The following is a 19,083-nucleotide window of genomic DNA, read 5'->3' on the forward strand; positions in this document are numbered from 1 at the left end:
TGGTGTTTGCGGTGCCGTCTCTCCACCCGTTTGTTGTTGACATTCTCGGAAAGGGATACGCACGGTGACAAAAACCGCCGCTAGCCTATACCGGCGACTGGCGCTGAAAAAAAAAAAAAACAATGGCACATATTGTCGGTCATTTGTCGTTCGAGGCTCGGAGGACAGAACCGCTAATGAGCTACAGACAACGAATGCTTCCACCTGCCTTACGCTTAGGCTGGAGGCTTGGCTACCTAGGGAATTGGCAATGCCTCTGACCGGGTGGGGCCTCGTGATATCAGGTCAGCCTCTTCGCATGCGAGCTAGTGTGTGGCGTTGTTTAAAGTTTGGCCGTTCCACTCTCCCCTATTGTGTTCTTTTTTTTTTTTTTCCGTTCGCCGGGGGTCTCGACTCCCCCGCTCTCCGCGCACAGTGTTTTCGTTTACCTTAGGCGATGTTCTGTCACAGGCGCGATCAGCTTGCGCTCCTTACAGAGGGGCTTGGCAACGCTCCCAGCGATGGCGCCAACAATTATATAGGCACAAATCACCCGCATTGCACCCTGATATCATATCCCCGGTGAACATTCTGATAGATTCTTACCCCAACGATTGTTTATCTGGCCTTGGTTTCATTTTTAGCCCGCTGGCTTGGCCGCCACACGTTGGCATTGTTTATTTCTGTAGGTTGTAGATAAGCTCAGAGTAGTATAGCACGCGACCACGACAAAATTGGACTATTGTGTCACTGGATGATGGCTGTGTGAGCTGTACGTCGGCTACACAATGGTAAACAATACGCGTAGCGCCTTGTCGTGTTGTTGCCCCCGGGGCCCGGGTGACACGAGCTGCTAAATCGGCGTTGCCTGGCCGAGCGACGCGACTTTGCCAACGTATGATGACATCGTTGTTGGCTATGCCCACAACTGAGGCGGGCATCACCGGAGGAACGGGACCCAATCACCCTATAGGAGAGTGGTCACATTACTGAAGTGGCCTCACTGAGAGTACAATAAACTTGCCGAAACTAAAATTTTAACTATCGAAAAATTGCTGTCGGGGTGGCGCCGACACCTCAGACATTAAGCTTCAGCACCTAAGGTGCAATTGGCCGGCCCAATAAGATTTTTCCGCTTTGGAACCCGTGGATGTAAGAGGCCGGGGCCCGGTAACCCCTGCAGCCACACCCCACGAAAGGAGGTATTTTCTGGCGTCGTACTGCATAAGACCAGTCATAGGTGCATGGTATGTACATAACACATAGGCGACGAAGAATATTGGTGAACCGCCGATCCCAGAATAATATAAATAGGATGCCATCTTCAATCTCATTTCTTCACCAACCCAACTACTTACTTTCGCTATGCAATACAGATACTTGCTCGCCGGTGCCCTTGCCACCTCCGTCGCCGCCTTCTCGAACACCACCGACACTGAACCCCAGACTGTCACCGAGATTGGCTCCACCATCCACACCGTGATCACCATCACCTCGTGCGAAGACAACAAGTGCAACGAAAAGACCGTCCCCGCCACCCACTCGATCGTCACCAAGACCATCGACTCCGTGGAAACCGTCTACACCACCTTGTGCCCCATCGAAACCGGCAAGCAACCCGCCCCTGCTCCTGGTCCTACCGGTGAACAAGGTCAACCCCCCGCTGAAGGTGAAAAGACCACCGAAGGCCAACCCCCTGCTCCTGCTCCCACTGGCGAACAAGGCCAAGGTAAACCCCCTGCCCCTGCCGCCCCTGAGAACAACAACAACAAGTCTCAACCCCCCGCCCCTGCTCCCACTGGCAACGCCAGCCAAGGTCCTGCTCCTCACTCCTCTGCCCCTGCCCCTGCTGCCCCTGCTGCCCCCGAGAACAACAACAACAAGTCTCAACCCCCCGCCCCTGCTCCCACCTCGGCTGCTGAGGAAACCAAGGCCCCTGCTCCTGCTCCCACTGGCAACGCCAGCAAAGGCCCCGCTCCCCTTACCACTGCTACCACTGTTGCTGGCCCCGAAAAGTCTGCCCCCATTCAACAACAACAACAAACGTCGGCTCCGGGTGTCCCTGAAGTGTCGGGTGCTCTCGAAGGTGCTGCTAACGCCAACAAGCTCGGTTTCGCCATGGGTGCCATTGGTTTGATCGCCGCTTTGTTGTAAGCAGTTTGACCCCTAATTAACAACGCCTCTAACATCTCTCACATTTTCTACTTTTTCGATGTCTAGTCACCTCTATGGACTTGGACATATTGATACCTTGAATTTATAGTTATAAATGCTATTCTCTTTAACCTTCTGTAAAAAATTTGAAATAGCTGACACTCGAGCGCGATTGTCAAGATCTTCTGATATGTATATAATTTTCCAATATTGCAACATAAATTTCGAAAATTGTTGAAACCCTCATAAATTGAACTTGTGGGGAGTAAAGTTTAATATCAATCATTTACCTATCTTCATAGATAGTCTGAAAATTATTTACTAGCGACATACTCAAATGTGAGGAGCATGATGAGTGCTGGAAGTGGATTTGGTAACTCCAATATCATGGATCAAAAATTTGCTCAATGATGTGAATTGATCCGCTAAGACTACGATACAACTAAGACGATGGGCAAAACAATTTCGGCATATGTATCTCGTGCCATTTCGGGCTATGCCGGCGCATCTACTACTCAAGCCCTACCAGTGTCGCATTAGCCTTCATCAGTAAAGCCACAGGGGTACAATATGTGGTCCCACATCTTGTTCAAATAGAGCCCTATAAATCAAAGTCACTCCAACATGATATGATGAGAATCATCATTTACGACTTGGGCTACTACAGCAAAAGTTCTCCACTATACGGAAGCATACTTGAGCACATTAGTTGCCTGAATCAGCATGAGCGATGGCATCGGCACCCTCGGTGAGAGTGGCTTCACAACTCGCCCATACATTTCCGCTCCGGTGTATAAGCCCGAATCCTTGAGTGTGTGAAATGCGCTTATCTCCCTAATCGGTGAAGCTCACTCGCAACACAGATCAATGACTTCAACGCTACCCTCGTAAACTCTTGTACACGATGTTGAACCAGGTGACACAGGTATTGATCTCAGGGGCATAGGGGGTAAATGACAGTGTCACTTGCCTGACACTGGGGGGTAGACCCCCGCAATCTGGTTGAAGTTTCGCGCGGGGCCGCCTAACCAGGGTTCCGCTCGCGCATCGTCCTGCTTTTTTGGGAGCCACATTCGCCCTGGGGGTAGCCATCTATAAATGACAAACGCCCACTCCCTGATATCTCCACCATGAGCACTGCCACCACCAATACCACGACATATCTGACCGGTTTACGTCTCCTCACCTTGGACGATGCCGCTAAGGCCGCCCGCACCCTTTACCAGCTGTTCCGCAACGATGCGTTGGCGCTGTTATTGATGAATGACATCCAGGACCCCCAGCTCCGCCAGGCAGCGGAAACTAAGATGTACGAGTGTTACGTGCGTCAGCACATCCTCAAAGGGGTGTGTTTAGGTGTCGGTGAAGATGCCAGCACGTTTGAGACGGTAGCGATCTTTGCGACTCCCACCTCAGAAGATGAAGGGATGTTCTCCTTCGCCACGATGATGGAACTGAAATACAACGAGTTGTGGGACATGGTACCGCCTGCCACCAGAGAGAAGTTCTTCTCCGGGTTGGTGCCGTTGTTGCACGACCTGTGTGAACGAATTTTGCATGAACCCCGCTTCCGCAACAAGCACTGCTGGACACTTGTCTACGTGGGCCTGGTGGAGCGTCTGAGAGGCAAAGGTAACTTGCGCAAAGTGTTTTCTTACATGTTTGACCGTTACATCGACAACGATCCCGACCTGATCTGCTATTTGGAACTGCTGAGTCCAGTGAACATCCCTATCTACGAGAGATTCAACTTTCACTTGGTAGAAAACATCGTTCTCGGCAACAAGTTTGACGGGGCCGTGGAGGGTAAGGACTTCGCGGTGATGAACGTGATGATCAGAGGTAACAAGGGCCGGGAGTGGCGCGACACCACCAAGCTTTAATGATTTCAAACTACTTAACTTGCATTAATATAACACTTAGAACGACCTTGCAACCCCTCCTAGGCTATTACTAGATCGTGAAGCTCCGTACGCTTATGAGCGTGGCACTGCATTGAGGTACAACGAAAGTGGTAAAGTAACAATATAATATGTAAGAGTTGTTATCGTTGAATGTCGTTGATCGTCATGCTCTAGTTAAAGCTCAAATTCAATAACCACCCCTTGTAGTGTCGTTGTAGTCACAAATGTCATTTCTATTAGAGCATCAGTCAGACTCGACGGGTAATGGTCCAACAACCACGGCTTCGGTCTTGGTGTAGAACTGGCAATCGACCATCACTCGCTTGCTGTCCTTGCACTCATTTGTCCAATCATGATCTGGGTCATTCTTGATTACGCGACAGCAGTTGCAGCAATACTCTGCCAGAATCACGGGAATTAAGGGAAGCTTCGTACTAATCCTGGGAGGAACCTCTGTCGCCGTACAAGTGCTGAAAATACGACGAATCCTTGCTCGTGACTTGTCGGTGCTGTTGTACATGTAGGAATGTCTCTTTGAGAGGTGATACGTGAGCTGCAGAGGAAGTACCACCATAGGCTTATGACCATGGGCACACACAAGTATGCCGGTTTCTTGGTGCTTCATGATGTTCAATTCTAGGCCATCGTCCTCCTCATCTTCACCCTCGATTGGTGTGGATGAATCGTCAGGACGGTTGTGGCCCTCATCATTGGATGCATCCAGCGTAGAATCTCCAGAATCGATGTCTTTATAATAAGGGGGAGTTTCCGGCACATCCCCGATGATCACACCTTTTCTGTACTGGTAAATTTGACAGTCGACTTGTGCTCGTGGAATGCGCTTGCAAGACTCTTTTACATGATGAGGCCAGTCTCCGATGACCTCGCAACATCCGAAACAGTACTCTGCTTTCGTGACCGGAATGGCAGGGAACTTGGTATAGATGTTGGCAGGGACTTCAGTCGCTTTGCAACGCTCAAGAACTCGACGAAGTTTGATACGTAATTCTTTGGAGCCGCCACGCTCGTCGGAGTGCCATCTTACGGTGTGTTGACGGGCCTGGCGTGGTAAAACCACCACAGGTTCATGGCCATGAGCGCACATGAACAAGCCAGTCTCCTCGTGCAATTCGGTTAATACCTCCGCTTCCACATCACTTTCGTATAAAACTGGTAACTCGTTGACATCTGTTTGATCTGTAATATCCCCAACCATGACGGCTTGATATCGGTTATAATACTGGCACTTCACTCGCACAACTTCACACCCCTCCGCCTTTGTCTTTTGGTGGGTGTTGGATGATTTGAACAACAATTTGCACTGAAGACAATATTCTGCGACGGACATGGGAATGGCAGGTAACGCGGTCTGAATGGTGGCAGGAACCTCACTGACGGTACAACGTCTTATGAATCGACGGATACGTTGACGTAGTCTCTCGGAACACTGCGATTTCGGGTGAAGTTGTGAAAGGTGGCTTGCAATGTTTTGTGGAAGCACTAGCACCGGTTCATGATCGTGTGCGCACACAAGCAACCCAGTTTCAAGGTGAGTCGAGATGTTCAATGGTGGTTCATCTTCATAATCATCATTGTCGTCACTATCATTAAAGTGAACCAGACCCGATCTGCTAATGTTGTTGACGACATCGTTGGGCTCTTCTGGCGTAGGCCCAATTATTAAGGCCTTATTTTGTAAATAGAACTGGCAGTTGACTAGAACTCGCTTGCTGCCCAAGCATTCATTTTCCTCGTCATGGTCGGAGCTATACTTCAATACCCGGCAGCAATTAAAGCAGTATTCTGACTGGACAACAGGAATGAAAGGGAGTGGGGTTTGAACGTTGGAAGGCACCACGTTAACTAAACAGGCGCTGAGAAGTTCAATCATCTTTTCCTGTAACCCTTTGGACCATCCACGTTTGATGGAATGGTCATATCTGACGTGATATTTGGCTTGGCTTGGAAGCACTACCCTTGGTTTATGACCTTCAGCGCAAACAAGCAAGCCGGTTTCCTGGTGCTTTTCAATCTTCAATTCTTCTTCAACGTCACTTTCGTCGGAGTCTATGACTTCGTTGTCATCAGGCGTTTGCGGTAACGGTCCAATCACCACGCCTAGACCCTTAGCGTAAAATTGGCACCTGACTCGTACCAAGACGCATTCGTCGTTCTTGACATGACTTGTCTTTGTCTTAAAGACCATTTTGCAATTAAGACAATAATCTGCGATGACAATGGGGATGGCAGGGAATTCTGTTTGAATGTTTGCCGGAATTTCAGTAACTGTACAAGTATTGAGTATCTTCAGAATTTGTGCACGTTCCTCTTTGGAGCAGTTATGTCTGGTGGTGTGGTTATTAGTGAGGTGGACGAGGACTTGCAGTGGGAGTACTACCACAGGTGCGTGGCCGTGAGCACAGACAAACAAGCCAGTCTCGCTATGTTTTTGGACATCTACATCTGGACCATCGTTCCCATTGGCCTCACCGTCGTCAATATGGTCGACGTCGCCATCAGCAAGATCACTAGGTACATCTGGCATGGACCCAATGATCACGCTCTTGGCTTTGTTGTAGAATTGGCATTTAACCAATACTCGCTCGCCGCCCTTGCATTGGGGTCGTTTGTCATGCATGTAAGTGTTTACGAAAACCTTTCGACATTTAAAGCAGTAGTTTGCTTCGTCAATGGGGATAGCTGGAAGCGCAGTCTGAATGTTGGGCGGGACGTCGGTGACAGGGCACTTCAAAAGTTCCTCACGAAGTCGCTTGCGAATCTCGTTGGAGCCATTTTGATTGTCAGTATGAAAATTCGAAATGTGCGACGTTATCTGGCGTGGAAGCACTACCCTAGGGCTATGAGATTCGGCACAAACACGTAAGCCTGTTTCCTCGTGAAGGAACACGTTAACTTTGGTTAAAGCACCCCCATTACTTTCATCGCTAGTGTATACCGAATAGTTTTCAGAATTCTGACCAGTGAGTGCATGGTCGCACATATTGATATCTTCTTCGTTTGGGATGGGACCAAGAATCACACCGTTCTTTAGGGCGGAGAATTGACATTTGACGGGTACGCTTTTGCTGCCTTTACATTGGGGATTTGTCTTTTCATGAAAGTGCCGTTTCTTGAAAATCTCGCGACAGTGAAAGCAGAAATGAACCGTGACAATGGGAATAAAAGGAAGCCTGGTGGTTATATTGGGGGGAACCTCCATAACCGTGCAACGCCTGAGAACTCGGCGAATCTTTGCGCGCAACTCTTCAGAGCACCCATATTTATGGCTATGACCCATGTGCTTTGAGATGTTCTGTGGAAGCACAACCACCGGGTCATGATCGTGGGCACACACAAATAAGCCAGTTTCTTTGTGCTTCTCGATTTGAACTTCTGTTTCCAGATCGCTATCATCAGAATCGACGTGGTCATGATCGAGGGGCTCTCCTGGAATGGACCCAAGAATCACGCTTCCGCGATCAAAGCACTGCTGACTTCTGACCGTTACTCGCTTACTTCCCTTGCATGTAGGGCTATTTACAGTATGCACCACTCTGGCTCTGAGGACTTTACAACATGTAAAACAATAGAATGCCTCAGTAACGGGAATGCCTGGAAGCCTGGTTTTCACTCTGAGAGGAAGCTTGGTGATGTTGCTCTTTCTTAGCTCTTTTCGAAGCTTGTCGAGGAACTCTTCGGAACAATTGCCCTTGTGTTTACTTTGCAAGTGGTACCCTATCTGCTGACGTAGCACCACCATCGGTTCGTGGCCCTCGGCACAAACTAGAAGCCCAGTTTCTGCGTGCTTCATAACGTTCACCTTTGGTTCCGTAGCGTCAGAACCGGTATATTCGTCACTCGAAATGTCAGACACTTGATCTCGAGCATCATCATCAGCTTGTACGATTGTGTCACTACCTGTAGACACTAGTTCACAATGAGCTGGATCCTGGGGAGTATCAACACCAGACGGCTCTGCTCGGCTAGAAACGTCTTCACCGCCCAGGGGAAAATCCTCAATCTCGATTATTTCCACACTGTCATTATTATCTTCAGTATCGGTTTTTGATGCGATTGACTCATCATTGGCCTGTTGTTGATGGTCACGAGACCGGGATTCGAATGGACTAGCACTAGAGGCTTCGTCCAGGCTATTTTCATCCTCTGAAGATTCGGGTGATGGCGACAGAGAGTCGCACAAGTCGATCACCTCTACGCCGTCAAGGAACGACGCTGGAGGGGCTGATTTCGCGGGATCATGGCTCCTTAGCCGGCGTTGCCTCTTCGGTTGGCTTGGACCATTGAATGTTATTCGTCCCCGCTTCCGAGAAGTGTCCTGACGAGAAACACGACTCATGTGAGTAGAGCTTAAATTTGACGGTGCATTTACTGATAACCCGCGCGGGGACGTCTACCCTTGCCAGCGATTGAAATAAACCATACCACCCTCGTCGGCTTTGCGCCTGCTCTGGACTTAACGATAAGATGCTGCTACAATGAGCTCCACTTCAAACAAACCCGTCGACTTACTAAGGACGCCAGGCCGCCCGCCCTCGTTTTTCATCGAGGTATATCCACAATTCGCTCAATCTTTTGACCCCGAAGAGGCGTATAACTCCTACCGGAGAATACTGAGCGTTCAGCAGGCGACGACTATTTTTAGTCTTGCTGCTGCTATGCGAGAATCCCGTCAAAACTCAATGGAGAGATACAAAAACTTAGATGTTGACAGTATGAGTGCCGCACTATCCCGAAACCTCGAGCGCCGACGGATCGATCTTCAAATTTTGGCTAAACACGCCACTCCCGACGAGGATGATCAACTCGATCTAGCCCTGCTTATTTCGTCCCTCGAAAGAATGCTTGCAACTCCTCCTCAAGAGCAGCAAGAGTGCAAGAGTTGGATCGAGTCTGCCCTGAAACTTTTGAGGCTGGAGACCGCAATTGATCGCATGCATAGCTTGCAAATTCGGCTTGCAAACTTCAAAGCGCTATGTGGTTGTAGGATGCAGTTTCTGAACGATATTACACTGTTGGATACCTTCGAGTTCGATCGCAAAGAATTCTTACGGTGCTACCATTTAGTGTTTGGAGATAAGCTTTGTGATTTATTGACCGAAAAGAAATTAAATTCATTCTTAATTGAACCCCCCACCAACTATCACGTATTTTCTGGGGTGCTTAACAAGAAACAATTCCATCGGTTTCGGGTTGAAGAAGATATTTATGATGTATGGAAAGGTGAAAACCCAGAAATTCGTATCCGGCAGGTGACTGAGGAGTGGAAAAAATCTGATGCCGTGGCGAAAATCTACCTTTTTGAATCAAGAACGCTCACAGCTTAAGTTCTTTGTGCTGGTCAGCGGAGTAAGACAATTGACGTTATAAACACGTGAAACACGTCTCTGGTACTCTATTGCGGTCAACTAGCTGCATAACTTCATAGTCTATCAATCTGCTTTAGGGGCATTTCTATTGATAGATCGTGGGCGTTGGGCAAAGTACACCATTCCCGAAATATACTCCATTCTCGATTCTTCGCATACTCAACTCTTCAGTCTCCTTACAATGGTAGCTAGCGAGTTATCGTGGTTCAAAGAGATATCACAACGTCGTATATCCGCAAGAGACGGACATATCTTTGGTAATTCGGGGCCTTTGTTTACTCATGTACCACGCTATCCTTCTGGACTTTTCGATTCACTCAAATGCGACGACCTCTGAGGCCTTAGTGTAAAGATTGAAAACCCCATTGTGGTAAAATGTCACACGACAAAGTGCACTTTTTAGTTAAATATCGGCGCCTGGTTAGCTCAATCGGTAGAGCGTGAGACTCTTAATCTCAAGGCTGCGGGTTCGAGCCCCGCATCGGGCTTACTTTTTGCCTTGCAACCCGTTGATTCCTATTTTAAATTACTATTCTACTCTCTTTCGCTGATTAGAATGTCTCATTATCATCTATTGCTCGATCTATGCTATTGGTCTTCCTCAATATCGTCACCACCGACATCACCTTCGTCGGCGTCCAGCTCGTCGTCGTCACCGCCCGCTTCCACCAGCATCAACACCTCCAGCACCTCGCCCTGGTACTTGCGTGCCATCCGCGACGGCTTACCCACCGTCTGTGCTTCTTCGCGGGCGCGTTGTTGCATCTGGCTCACTTCATCTCTGAACGTACGGCGAACACCACTATTAGTCAACACGTCCCACAACTTGAGGTCGCCGGTGACACCACCCACAACGGCACACCCCGCCACTTCGATGTCAGGGGCAAACGACAGCGTCAACACGTTGCCAATGCCAAAGTCTCTCAGGATCACCATCGAGGGAGTGCCCTGGGAGCACTTCCACAACTTGACGACCTTCTCCCCCATCGCCAGCGTGATCAACATCCCGGGGATGTGAGGGTTGACGTCCATCGACGAGATACTGGCGTCGTGGGCGTGCAACGTCCACAACGGCTTCTTCTGGTCACGCACGTCGAAGCAGTAGACGTTACCGCCGTCGGTACCAGCGTAGAAGAGCTCTGGCAGCGACCCCCATCTCACCGATTCGATTTCCTGGCCGTTGCCGATCTTATACTGTTTGGTCAGCTGCAGCTCGTCGGCCATTCTCACGTCCAGCACCGCCACCTTACCGTCGTAGCCACCAGTCAAGAGGATCTGGGCTTCGCTAGGGTGCCATTGCGACAGCGACACGGTGGCGCCGCCGTGGATATCGCAGAACGACCGCACACAGTCAGCGGTGTTTAAGTCCCACAACTTAACGGTGTGGTCGGCCGACGTCGACGCCAATACCAGGCGGTGTACGCGGTTGTGGGCGAGCGACAACACGGCGTCGGTGTGGTGGGTGGTGACGTGGCCCTTACCCTTCTTTTTCTTCTTCTTTTGCCCCGGTTGAGGTTGGCCCAAGATGACATCGGGGAACGCTTTGTCGACACAGTCCAAGTTCCAGATCTCGATCTGAGGGTCCATGGTCCCGATGGCAGCGAAGTTACCGATGTTGGGGTTCGATTCGTCCACCACCAGCTTGCCAGGGCGGTAGTTGACCCATTCGACACAAAGGGGGAAAGCAGGCAACATGATGTCGTGGTGCACGTACAACGTGGGTTCTCTGACCATACCGGGAGCCATGCCGTCGTTGTCAAAGTCGCCGTCTTCCTCCTGAGCACCAACGGGCGCACCAGCCCCGTCATCGTAGACGTAAACGTCCAAGAACGAGATCTCGTCCTCGGTACGCGTGGCAAGCACCAAGTTATCGGTAGGGTAGATCTGGTTTTCCGCCTTCTCTTCGGCTTCGTCGGTTTGATTGGGCAACAGCAAGTAGGGGTCGTTGCCTTCTTCGCCTTCGTGGTATTGCACTTCAGAGCTCAACCCGGGGAACATCGTCACTTCCTGGCCTTCCGAGGTGTCGTTGTCGTAGTTTTCCAAATCGTAGGCCTTTAAGTCGTCGTCGATCTCGAGAGTGGAGCTGAGGGCCGCCAGCGCCGGCTTGTCGTCGCTTTGGTCGGCTTCGGCTTCCGCCAAGTCGTCGCGAGCATCGCTGAGCTCAAGCAGCGCCAACTGGTTGATACGCTCCATCTCGGCGTCGTCCAACTCATACTGTTCCGGGAACTCCAGGGCAAACCCTCGGGGCACCCACGTCGAACTGGAAATCATCGGGGCGAGGGTGTATGGGTCTGAGGCAGTCGGTGCGCGATGAGCTGCTTGGAAAACGGCGATGAGCCAGAGGCCCCGCCGCGAGCAATGACAGATAAGCGGGGGTGAAAAGAAGAATATGAAAAAAGGAAATTCCTGGTTTCGTTTTTGTCTATGGACTTCTTATGTGGTGGCTTTTCATTCGCTGTGAATTGATTATTAAATCTGTCTCTATTGGATGTTAGTGACTGAAATTTTGATATCCAGAACTCAGTTCAGATCAAAAGTGGAGATGATTGTCTTGAGTAACCCTTAAAACCGTAGACGCCGAACTCATGGCATCAACACGTAGTCGTTGAGTCAGGACTATAAACATTCAACAAATTCAATCAACTATACAGTTTGATGTAAGGGTGAACTAACAGAGCTCAAAGATCAATGCTGTTGGTGGTGATCTACACTGGCTATTATCAAATATCTCTTTTTACATGCATATCTATCTTATCCTTATTGCACCCGGGCCAAAAGGTCGAACGAGCCCGTGCCCACGTCCGCCACCTTACCCAACACAATCTTCGCCGACGGCGATTGCAACTGTTCACGGTCGCCGTCCAACACCGCCTTGGTCAAGAACTGGCACGTGGTCTCGTACGACATCTTCATGAACGCTGACGTCAGCGAGTCGATCCCCTGTCTGTTGAACGCGAGGTAGTTACCTTGGCGAGTCATCATATCACCAATCAAGTCCAAGTGACGCAGCGACACCGAGATCCCGTAGGTGTCGAACACCCGGTAGATTTCGTTGACGATGGTATTACGCGCCGCTTCCACCCCGTAGGTCTTGAGTACCGCCGCCACGTCGTTGGAGGTGATCTTGTCGACATCGATGAACTCGTCCTCGTCCCACATCGCGCGGAAGTTAACCCCTTCCGTCGTCAACGCCTTCGGGTCCAGAGGGTCCCGCACACACCGCTGGATATGGGGGATCTCCCGCACCACCAGGGCCCGGCAGGTGTCCTCGATGATGTTCACCATCAACAACTTCGGCGGCAACGTGTCGCCCTTACCTCTCAACTTGATCAGGAACGAGCACCACTCGCCGTGGGCGTCGTCGAAGTCAAAGGCAGTGACGTAGTTGGTGTGGCCAATGACGGCACTCTGTCTTTCCTTGGCCAGCTTCAGCAACTCCAGGCGCTCGGCGTCCATGTCGACGTCGTCGGCGTCGGAGTCCAGGTCGCTGCCGGAGTTGGGCTCGTCGTCGTCGTTCTCGGCGTCCAGAGCCTCGGCCTTTTGCATGATCTCGACTTCGTCGTCGTCGGGACCATCGTACAGCACCGCTTGCTTCTTCAGGGTGTCTTCGGCGTCGATGTCGTCGTCGTCGTCCTTGCCTGACGAGCGGACGGTTTCCAAGTCGATCTTGCCTGCCAGTTGCCCCACTTCCACCGGTTGCTTCTTCAGCGCCTTCTTCAACTGTTTCACGATCTCGGTTTCCAATTTCTGGAGGAAAGGACCTTGGACGGTGTGTTCAAGCTGAGCCTGAGAGATGTCGTACTCCTTTTCGTATTCAGCCTTAGTGTAGAACTTAACTTGCACTTGGTAGGATCTGGCCCCGTCAGAAGTAGTTTCAGTCACCGACACCGAGTCAATAAATTCACCAAGAGTGACCCGAGTCACCAGCTTACAGAAGGAGTCGGCCATCTCCAGATTGATGTCAGGCAACAAGTGCAACGACATCTGCGGCGTCTTGATCGCGGCCGACGCCGTCATAATGATTTCTCTCATTCTGGGAATACCCAACGTCACATTAGCGGCACCGTGACCGGCAAAGTGGAAAGTGTTCAACGTCATTTGAGTCGACGGTTCACCAATAGATTGCGAGGCAATGATACCCACAGCTTCACCAGGGTGGACCACCGATCTCATGTACTTAAGAGCCATCATCGCACGGAACTTCTTTTCGGAAACGGGAGAGACACCCTTCTCAAAGAATTGAGGGTTCTGGGCAATAAAGTCGTCGAGCTTAGCGGCAAACAGTTCCGAGACAGAACCCAAGTACCGCAGCGGCGAGTACACCGAGAGCACGGGGTCGTACTTGTCCAGTTGGGCGTAGACAGGCAAGTCGGCTTCCTTCTTAAGGTGTTTGCGGGCCTTCTTCGAGTACTTGACGGCGGTTTCGACGTCCAAGTGTTCGATGGCTTCACCGGGTTGGTACTTGTTGAGCAAGCCGTCGTAGTTGTCCAAGCAGAACTGGAACTGGTGCATGTGCAGCTGCTTAGTGACGTCGACGGCGTCACCACCGTACAAGAACTGGATCACCTGGCCGTCACCGTCACGCACCAGGTCGTCGTAGGAGACGTGGACCCCTTCCAATTGCTTAGTCAAACAACGTTGCAAGTAACCCGAACGCGACGTCTTGACGGCGGTATCGATCAAACCTTCTCTACCGGCCATACAGTGGAAGTAGTATTCTTGAGGGCGGATACCCGAGTAGAACCGTTGCTTAATGTAACCACCAGCTCTCAGGTCAGTCTCAAACGGCTTAAACGAGGGAAGAGTCTTACCAGAGACCATCACGGGTACACGACGACCTTCCAACGCTTGTTGACCCAACAAACACATAATCTGCGACACGTTAACGTTGGACCCCTTGGCACCAGAAGTGGCCATGGCCTGCATCGAGTTGTAAGGGAACTTCTTCATCGTACCGTCAGGGATACACTTACCAACCACTTCCGAGGTGATCTGGTTAACCTTGTTTTGAGTGATGGCATCGAGAATACCCAACTTAGAGTCATCTCTCAAGATTTCCTCGAGACGACGACGGAGTTCCTTCGGCGAGTCTTCCGCGGTCAAGTTGGTCACTTCCAACGCGGCGTCCCTACCGGTTTGAGGACCCTTCTTAAGGATCTCTTGTCTCCAGTTGTTACCATCGTCAGTCAATCTCAAGTCGTCCATACCACAGGTGAAGGCGGTTTGCATGATGTAGTTGGTGAAAAGACGACCCAATACTGATAAGGCAGCACCGGCAGTGGTGGGGCCGTACACTTCGTGGATCGAGTGGACCATCCCGTAGGGCTGGGCACCGTATTGCGACTTATCCAAGATACCACACACAAGCAAACCCTTGTGGAAGATGACGGTGTTCTCTTCGGAGTCAACCCCCCAGAGTTCATTCTTAACCTTATTCTTCAGCTTCAAGTTAAGACCGGGAGCGTTATGAGGGACAATGTTAAGCAACACGGTGGAAATGACTTGCTTACCCGTCCACAACGGTTGCGGCTTGATGATGGTGGGAGGCAACGTGCGAATGCGAGGAGCACCCAAAGTGTGGCCGTCTTCGGGTCTAATACACAGGTACACCAACTGTTGGTATTGGTCTCTGGTGAAGAACGAGTCCTTCAGCGTAAGCCACACCCCGGCGGAAATGTGATCTTGAATCAAACCACGCAACGGCAGCCCCGAGGTAGGGGTCAAGTACTGCGAATCGGTGTTGGCCAAGTTGTACGCTTCGGCACGGGCGTTCTCGTTTTGCGGGAAGTGCATGTTCATTTCGTCACCGTCGAAATCGGCGTTGTAGGCACCGGTGTTGGCGTAGTGCAATCTCAACGTCTTTTCCCCGGGCAACACTCTCACCTTGTGACCCATCATCGAGGCCTTGTGCAACGTCGGTTGACGGTTCATAAGCACCACGTCACCGTTTCTGATGTGACGCAACACCTTCTTGACCCCTTGGGCGGGACCCGAGGGAGTCATCAACTGGTTAGCGGCGGCTTTTCTTTGTTCCAAGGTCATCCCTAAAAGCGACACCATCAGCCCGTCTTCGTTTTGGATCAGCATCGCCCCGGGCCACTTTTCGGGACCGTTAATCACACACTGACGCAATTCAGCGACGTTATGAGTGGTGACGGGTTCAGGGTAGGTAAGCTTATGGGCAAACACGGGAGGCACACCGATTTCGTTAGTTTCCAAGTTGGGGTCGGGAGAAATGACTGACCGAGCAGCAAAGTTGACTCTCTTACCCATCATGTGTTTTCTGAACAAACCTTCCTTCTTTTCCAACGCTTGCTTGACACCGGGGTTGGGAAGCTTACCCCCGTTAGACTGGGCCTTGGTCGAGTCCATAAACGTGTTGACGTCGTTTTGCAACTTGACGAAGTTATTCATCAACCGGTTGAAGTTCTGTTTGCGCACTTCCGCCGATAATTCCTTAGCCGAGGAAGTAGCGATAAGTTCGTTCAAGTCACGGATATTGAGAGCGGTTTGCAAGATTTCCGATAACAGGGCGTTTTGGGCGTTTTCGTGGATCTCGTCACCAAGCTTAGACGGCAATCTGAAACGGGTGGGAGGGACAACCAACGCCTTGCGGAAGAACATGTCCCCCGACACCTCCGCGTCCAGCGGGCGCAGATGGAACACCGTCAGTAAAACTTGTTGTTCTTGTTGGAATACCCGTTGTATGATACCGTGCACTTCTGTCAGCAACACGTATTTCGAACCCTTAGAACGGACGGTGATATCAGAAACACCGCCCTTGACGATTTGCGGGCGCAGCAAACCTTTAACACGGTTGTTAGCGAGTTGAGCATCAGTCAACGAGTTCTCGAACAACTTCGAGTAGCCGTCGTTACGGAACAGCGGCGAGAACATGCCACAGTTGTCACATTTACCTCTAGCGATCAACCGCTTGAAGAAGTCCAGAATCACACGTTTACGCTCTTCGATAAGTGTCAGCGTCTGTACGGGAGTAGCTTTAGCCACTTTTCTCGCCACATAGTCTTCTCTAAGCGCCATCACTTTCTTAGTGTCGCCTTTGATACCGGTGCCTTCTTCGTCAACATCGTCGGGAGAACCGGCACCAATACCGTCGACAATGTCACACTCACGCACAAGCCCATATTGCAACAATTTAAGCTTGCACATGACCAAGTGCTTTTGCTCTGCCAGCATCTTAAAGTGGTGGCAGTAGACACACAGAGCTCTCAAAAACAAGTACATCTGCTTGAAGAACATCGGGTTGTAGCACACCACGGGCAACTCGATGTGGCCCAAATGACCGGGACAGAATTTTTCGTCAAGACCACAGGTGTGGCACTGGTGGCGGAGGAACGCCCCGAGAGCCAAGTCGTAGAGACCCCCCTGGATGGGGTGGCCGAGATTGTCGAACACCACGGGGTTGGTGACCTGTTTGGCCAGGAGGCGCCGAATCTCTTCGTCACTCATGACCCCAAAGTCCACACTGGCAATACTCGCCCCGACGGGCTTGCCAATGTCCATGTTGAGCGTGAGATGGGATGATTAAGCGGGTGTGAGATTGTCAAATTTGGTGCGATATTTTGCGATGCGATGAGGTCACGTGAGTGGCAAGACCAAATGGACCGACTAAGGATTCCAATCACAAAAGAGTACGCTGGTTTATCTTTAAAGGATAACGTCGAACGTCATGCTCGTGATTCGTATTTTGCCGTTTGATATCGGTTCTTCTCATTCTTTTCTCCTGCCTATTTTATGGATCTAGTTCAGTGTTTAGGGGTGAGAAAAGGAGGTAGTGAAAAATGAGTTAGCTCTACTCGAAAGAAAGGTAGCATTTGAAGTTATCGTTTACTTCGTAGTGTAGTTTTTATGGGGTTAGTGCGATTCAGCTGATCAGTGTATATTCCACCTTTTTGCAATCTTTCTCTCTGAATCTCCATGTGCGAGTAGATTCAAAATTCATCGACGATCTAAATATATTCAATCAAGGATCCTTCATCAAAATGGTGAAATTGTTATTAACACGCTATCCATCACGATTACTAACGATTAGATGTACAAGCTTGCATGGGTATACGCTTTACTGTTATGTGGGCCACACAATTACATGTAACCTTGCAGGTGCTGCGGGATATGTCGGAGTGGTGGTCCCGGTCTACGCCGAAATCTCCTGAACAAATCTACATGATTGTTTACCTCTGGTCGTATCTATTTCGTAAAAATTTACTTGGTGGCGAATTGGATCCCCTTTTCGATGTTGCCTTGCAATTGGCCGATGGCGACGTCGATCAACTTCTTTTCGTTGTCGGAGACTTGGTTCAAGATGTCGTACTTGACTTCTTCGATACCGTTCTTGCCCAACTTGACGGGCAACGAGAAGAAGTCCAAGTCCTTGACCAACTTCTTGGCTTCGGCGGCACCCTTGATCGACGAGTCCAAGTTCAAGTAAGTGCACTCGGTGACGTCCTTACCCGAAACGGCTTCAAGGATCGATTCGGCCAATCTGTAACCGGCGTAAGCCATCGACAAAGTGGCGGAACCAGTACCGGCCTTGGCTTGCACCACTTCGTCACCACCGAATTGGACACGGTGGATGAGTTCCTTTTGTTGTTCGGCGGAAAGAGCGTCAAAGTCCTTCTTCGACGAGCCGAGCGAGTACAAGGGGACAATGGTTTCACCGGAGTGGCCACCAATGACGTTGACGTTGTAGTCGGAGGGCGAGGTGCCGGCGGCTTGGGCGATGAAGGTGTTGGCACGGACAATGTCCAAGGTGGTGACACCGAACAATCTCTTGGGTTCGTAGACACCCTTAGCCTTCAAAGTCTCGGCAACAATGGGCACGGTGGAGTTGACGGGGTTGGAGATGATGAGGACGAACGCCTTGGGGGCGTGGTCGGCGATCGCTTCCGCCAACGACTTGACGATACCGGCGTTGATGTTAAACAAGTCGTCTCTGGTCATACCGGGCTTTCTGGGGACACCGGCGGGGATGATGACCAAGTCGGCGCCTTGCAAGGCCTTGCCGACGGCTTCCTTGTCTTCCTTAGACGAGGGGACGAAAGCGGCGGTCTTGGAGTTGGTGTTGATGTGGGACAAGTCGGCGCCGACCCCGGGGGCGTTGACGACGTCGAACAACGACAATTCCGACACGTTCTTGTTGATCTTCAACAAGAGGGAGAGGGGCTGGCCAATCCCACCAGCAGCACCGCAGACAGCAACCTTAACCATGATTGAATTTGATAAATGTGAAAGTGAAAAACTTAGCGAGGTGCGGGGGCGAGTTTGGGTTTATATAGTTTTTCTGTGATAGGGGGGATTCATGGGGAGCATGCGCGTTACCCCGGGAGCCCAACCGAAATACCCCGGGGCAGTATTCCCCGGAGACACGTCCACCCTGCCGGTGACTTCCTATTTGGTAGGGCTCAGCCGCAGGCCTCGGGCATGAACGTGTGAACATGGCGTGGCAACCCTAACCTGCTTGGGTGGCTGTCTCATCCTTCCGAGAGTTTCCGAGTTTCCCTCAGAGGTATTTACCGAGGGTATCTCGTCCCCAGGCTAAACTTTCGCACGCCATTTTGTGGGGACACAACTTTGGGTACACGGACAAAGGGAAGCTGTCGCCATTACTAAGGGTGTCGGTCAATAAGATGGATTTGATG

The 19,083-nt window shown here is 50.7% G+C and overlaps 7 protein-coding genes across 7 annotated transcripts; 3 read left to right on the top strand and 4 right to left on the bottom strand. All coding sequences in view use genetic code 12, as the record gives it.

The window, feature by feature from the left end:
• Positions 1–1,344: 1,344 nt before the first annotated feature.
• DIURU_004336 (uncharacterized protein) lies at positions 1,345–2,133 on the top strand (the record flags this gene model as incomplete). The annotated part of the gene is made up of 1 exon (XM_034157198.1): positions 1,345–2,133. The coding sequence occupies one exon, from the start codon at positions 1,345–1,347 to the stop codon at positions 2,131–2,133; it is 789 nt and encodes a 262-aa protein (XP_034010828.1).
• A 1,130-nt stretch (positions 2,134–3,263) lies between these two features.
• DIURU_004337 (uncharacterized protein) lies at positions 3,264–4,016 on the top strand (the record flags this gene model as incomplete). The annotated part of the gene is made up of 1 exon (XM_034157199.1): positions 3,264–4,016. The coding sequence occupies one exon, from the start codon at positions 3,264–3,266 to the stop codon at positions 4,014–4,016; it is 753 nt and encodes a 250-aa protein (XP_034010829.1).
• Positions 4,017–4,281: 265 nt separating this feature from the next.
• Positions 4,282–8,394, bottom strand: DIURU_004338 (uncharacterized protein; the record flags this gene model as incomplete). Its single annotated transcript, XM_034157200.1, has 1 exon — positions 4,282–8,394. The coding sequence occupies one exon, from the start codon at positions 8,392–8,394 to the stop codon at positions 4,282–4,284; it is 4,113 nt and encodes a 1,370-aa protein (XP_034010830.1).
• Positions 8,395–8,713: 319 nt separating this feature from the next.
• DIURU_004339 (uncharacterized protein) lies at positions 8,714–9,382 on the top strand (the record flags this gene model as incomplete). The annotated part of the gene is made up of 1 exon (XM_034157201.1): positions 8,714–9,382. The coding sequence occupies one exon, from the start codon at positions 8,714–8,716 to the stop codon at positions 9,380–9,382; it is 669 nt and encodes a 222-aa protein (XP_034010831.1).
• A 630-nt stretch (positions 9,383–10,012) lies between these two features.
• Positions 10,013–11,695, bottom strand: PWP1 (rRNA-processing protein; the record flags this gene model as incomplete). The annotated part of the gene is made up of 1 exon (XM_034157203.1): positions 10,013–11,695. One exon carries the CDS (start codon positions 11,693–11,695, stop codon positions 10,013–10,015), a length of 1,683 nt encoding a protein of 560 aa, XP_034010832.1.
• Positions 11,696–12,181: 486 nt separating this feature from the next.
• RPA190 (DNA-directed RNA polymerase I core subunit) lies at positions 12,182–16,948 on the bottom strand (the record flags this gene model as incomplete). The annotated part of the gene is made up of 1 exon (XM_034157204.1): positions 12,182–16,948. The coding sequence occupies one exon, from the start codon at positions 16,946–16,948 to the stop codon at positions 12,182–12,184; it is 4,767 nt and encodes a 1,588-aa protein (XP_034010833.1).
• A 699-nt stretch (positions 16,949–17,647) lies between these two features.
• MDH1 (malate dehydrogenase) lies at positions 17,648–18,652 on the bottom strand (the record flags this gene model as incomplete). Its single annotated transcript, XM_034157205.1, has 1 exon — positions 17,648–18,652. The coding sequence occupies one exon, from the start codon at positions 18,650–18,652 to the stop codon at positions 17,648–17,650; it is 1,005 nt and encodes a 334-aa protein (XP_034010834.1).
• Between the last annotated feature and the right edge of the window lie 431 nt (positions 18,653–19,083).

Source organism: Diutina rugosa, assembly GCF_008704595.1.
Source record: "Diutina rugosa strain CBS 613 chromosome Unknown scaffold14_size250082, whole genome shotgun sequence".
Classification (NCBI taxonomy): domain Eukaryota; kingdom Fungi; phylum Ascomycota; class Pichiomycetes; order Serinales; family Debaryomycetaceae; genus Diutina; species Diutina rugosa.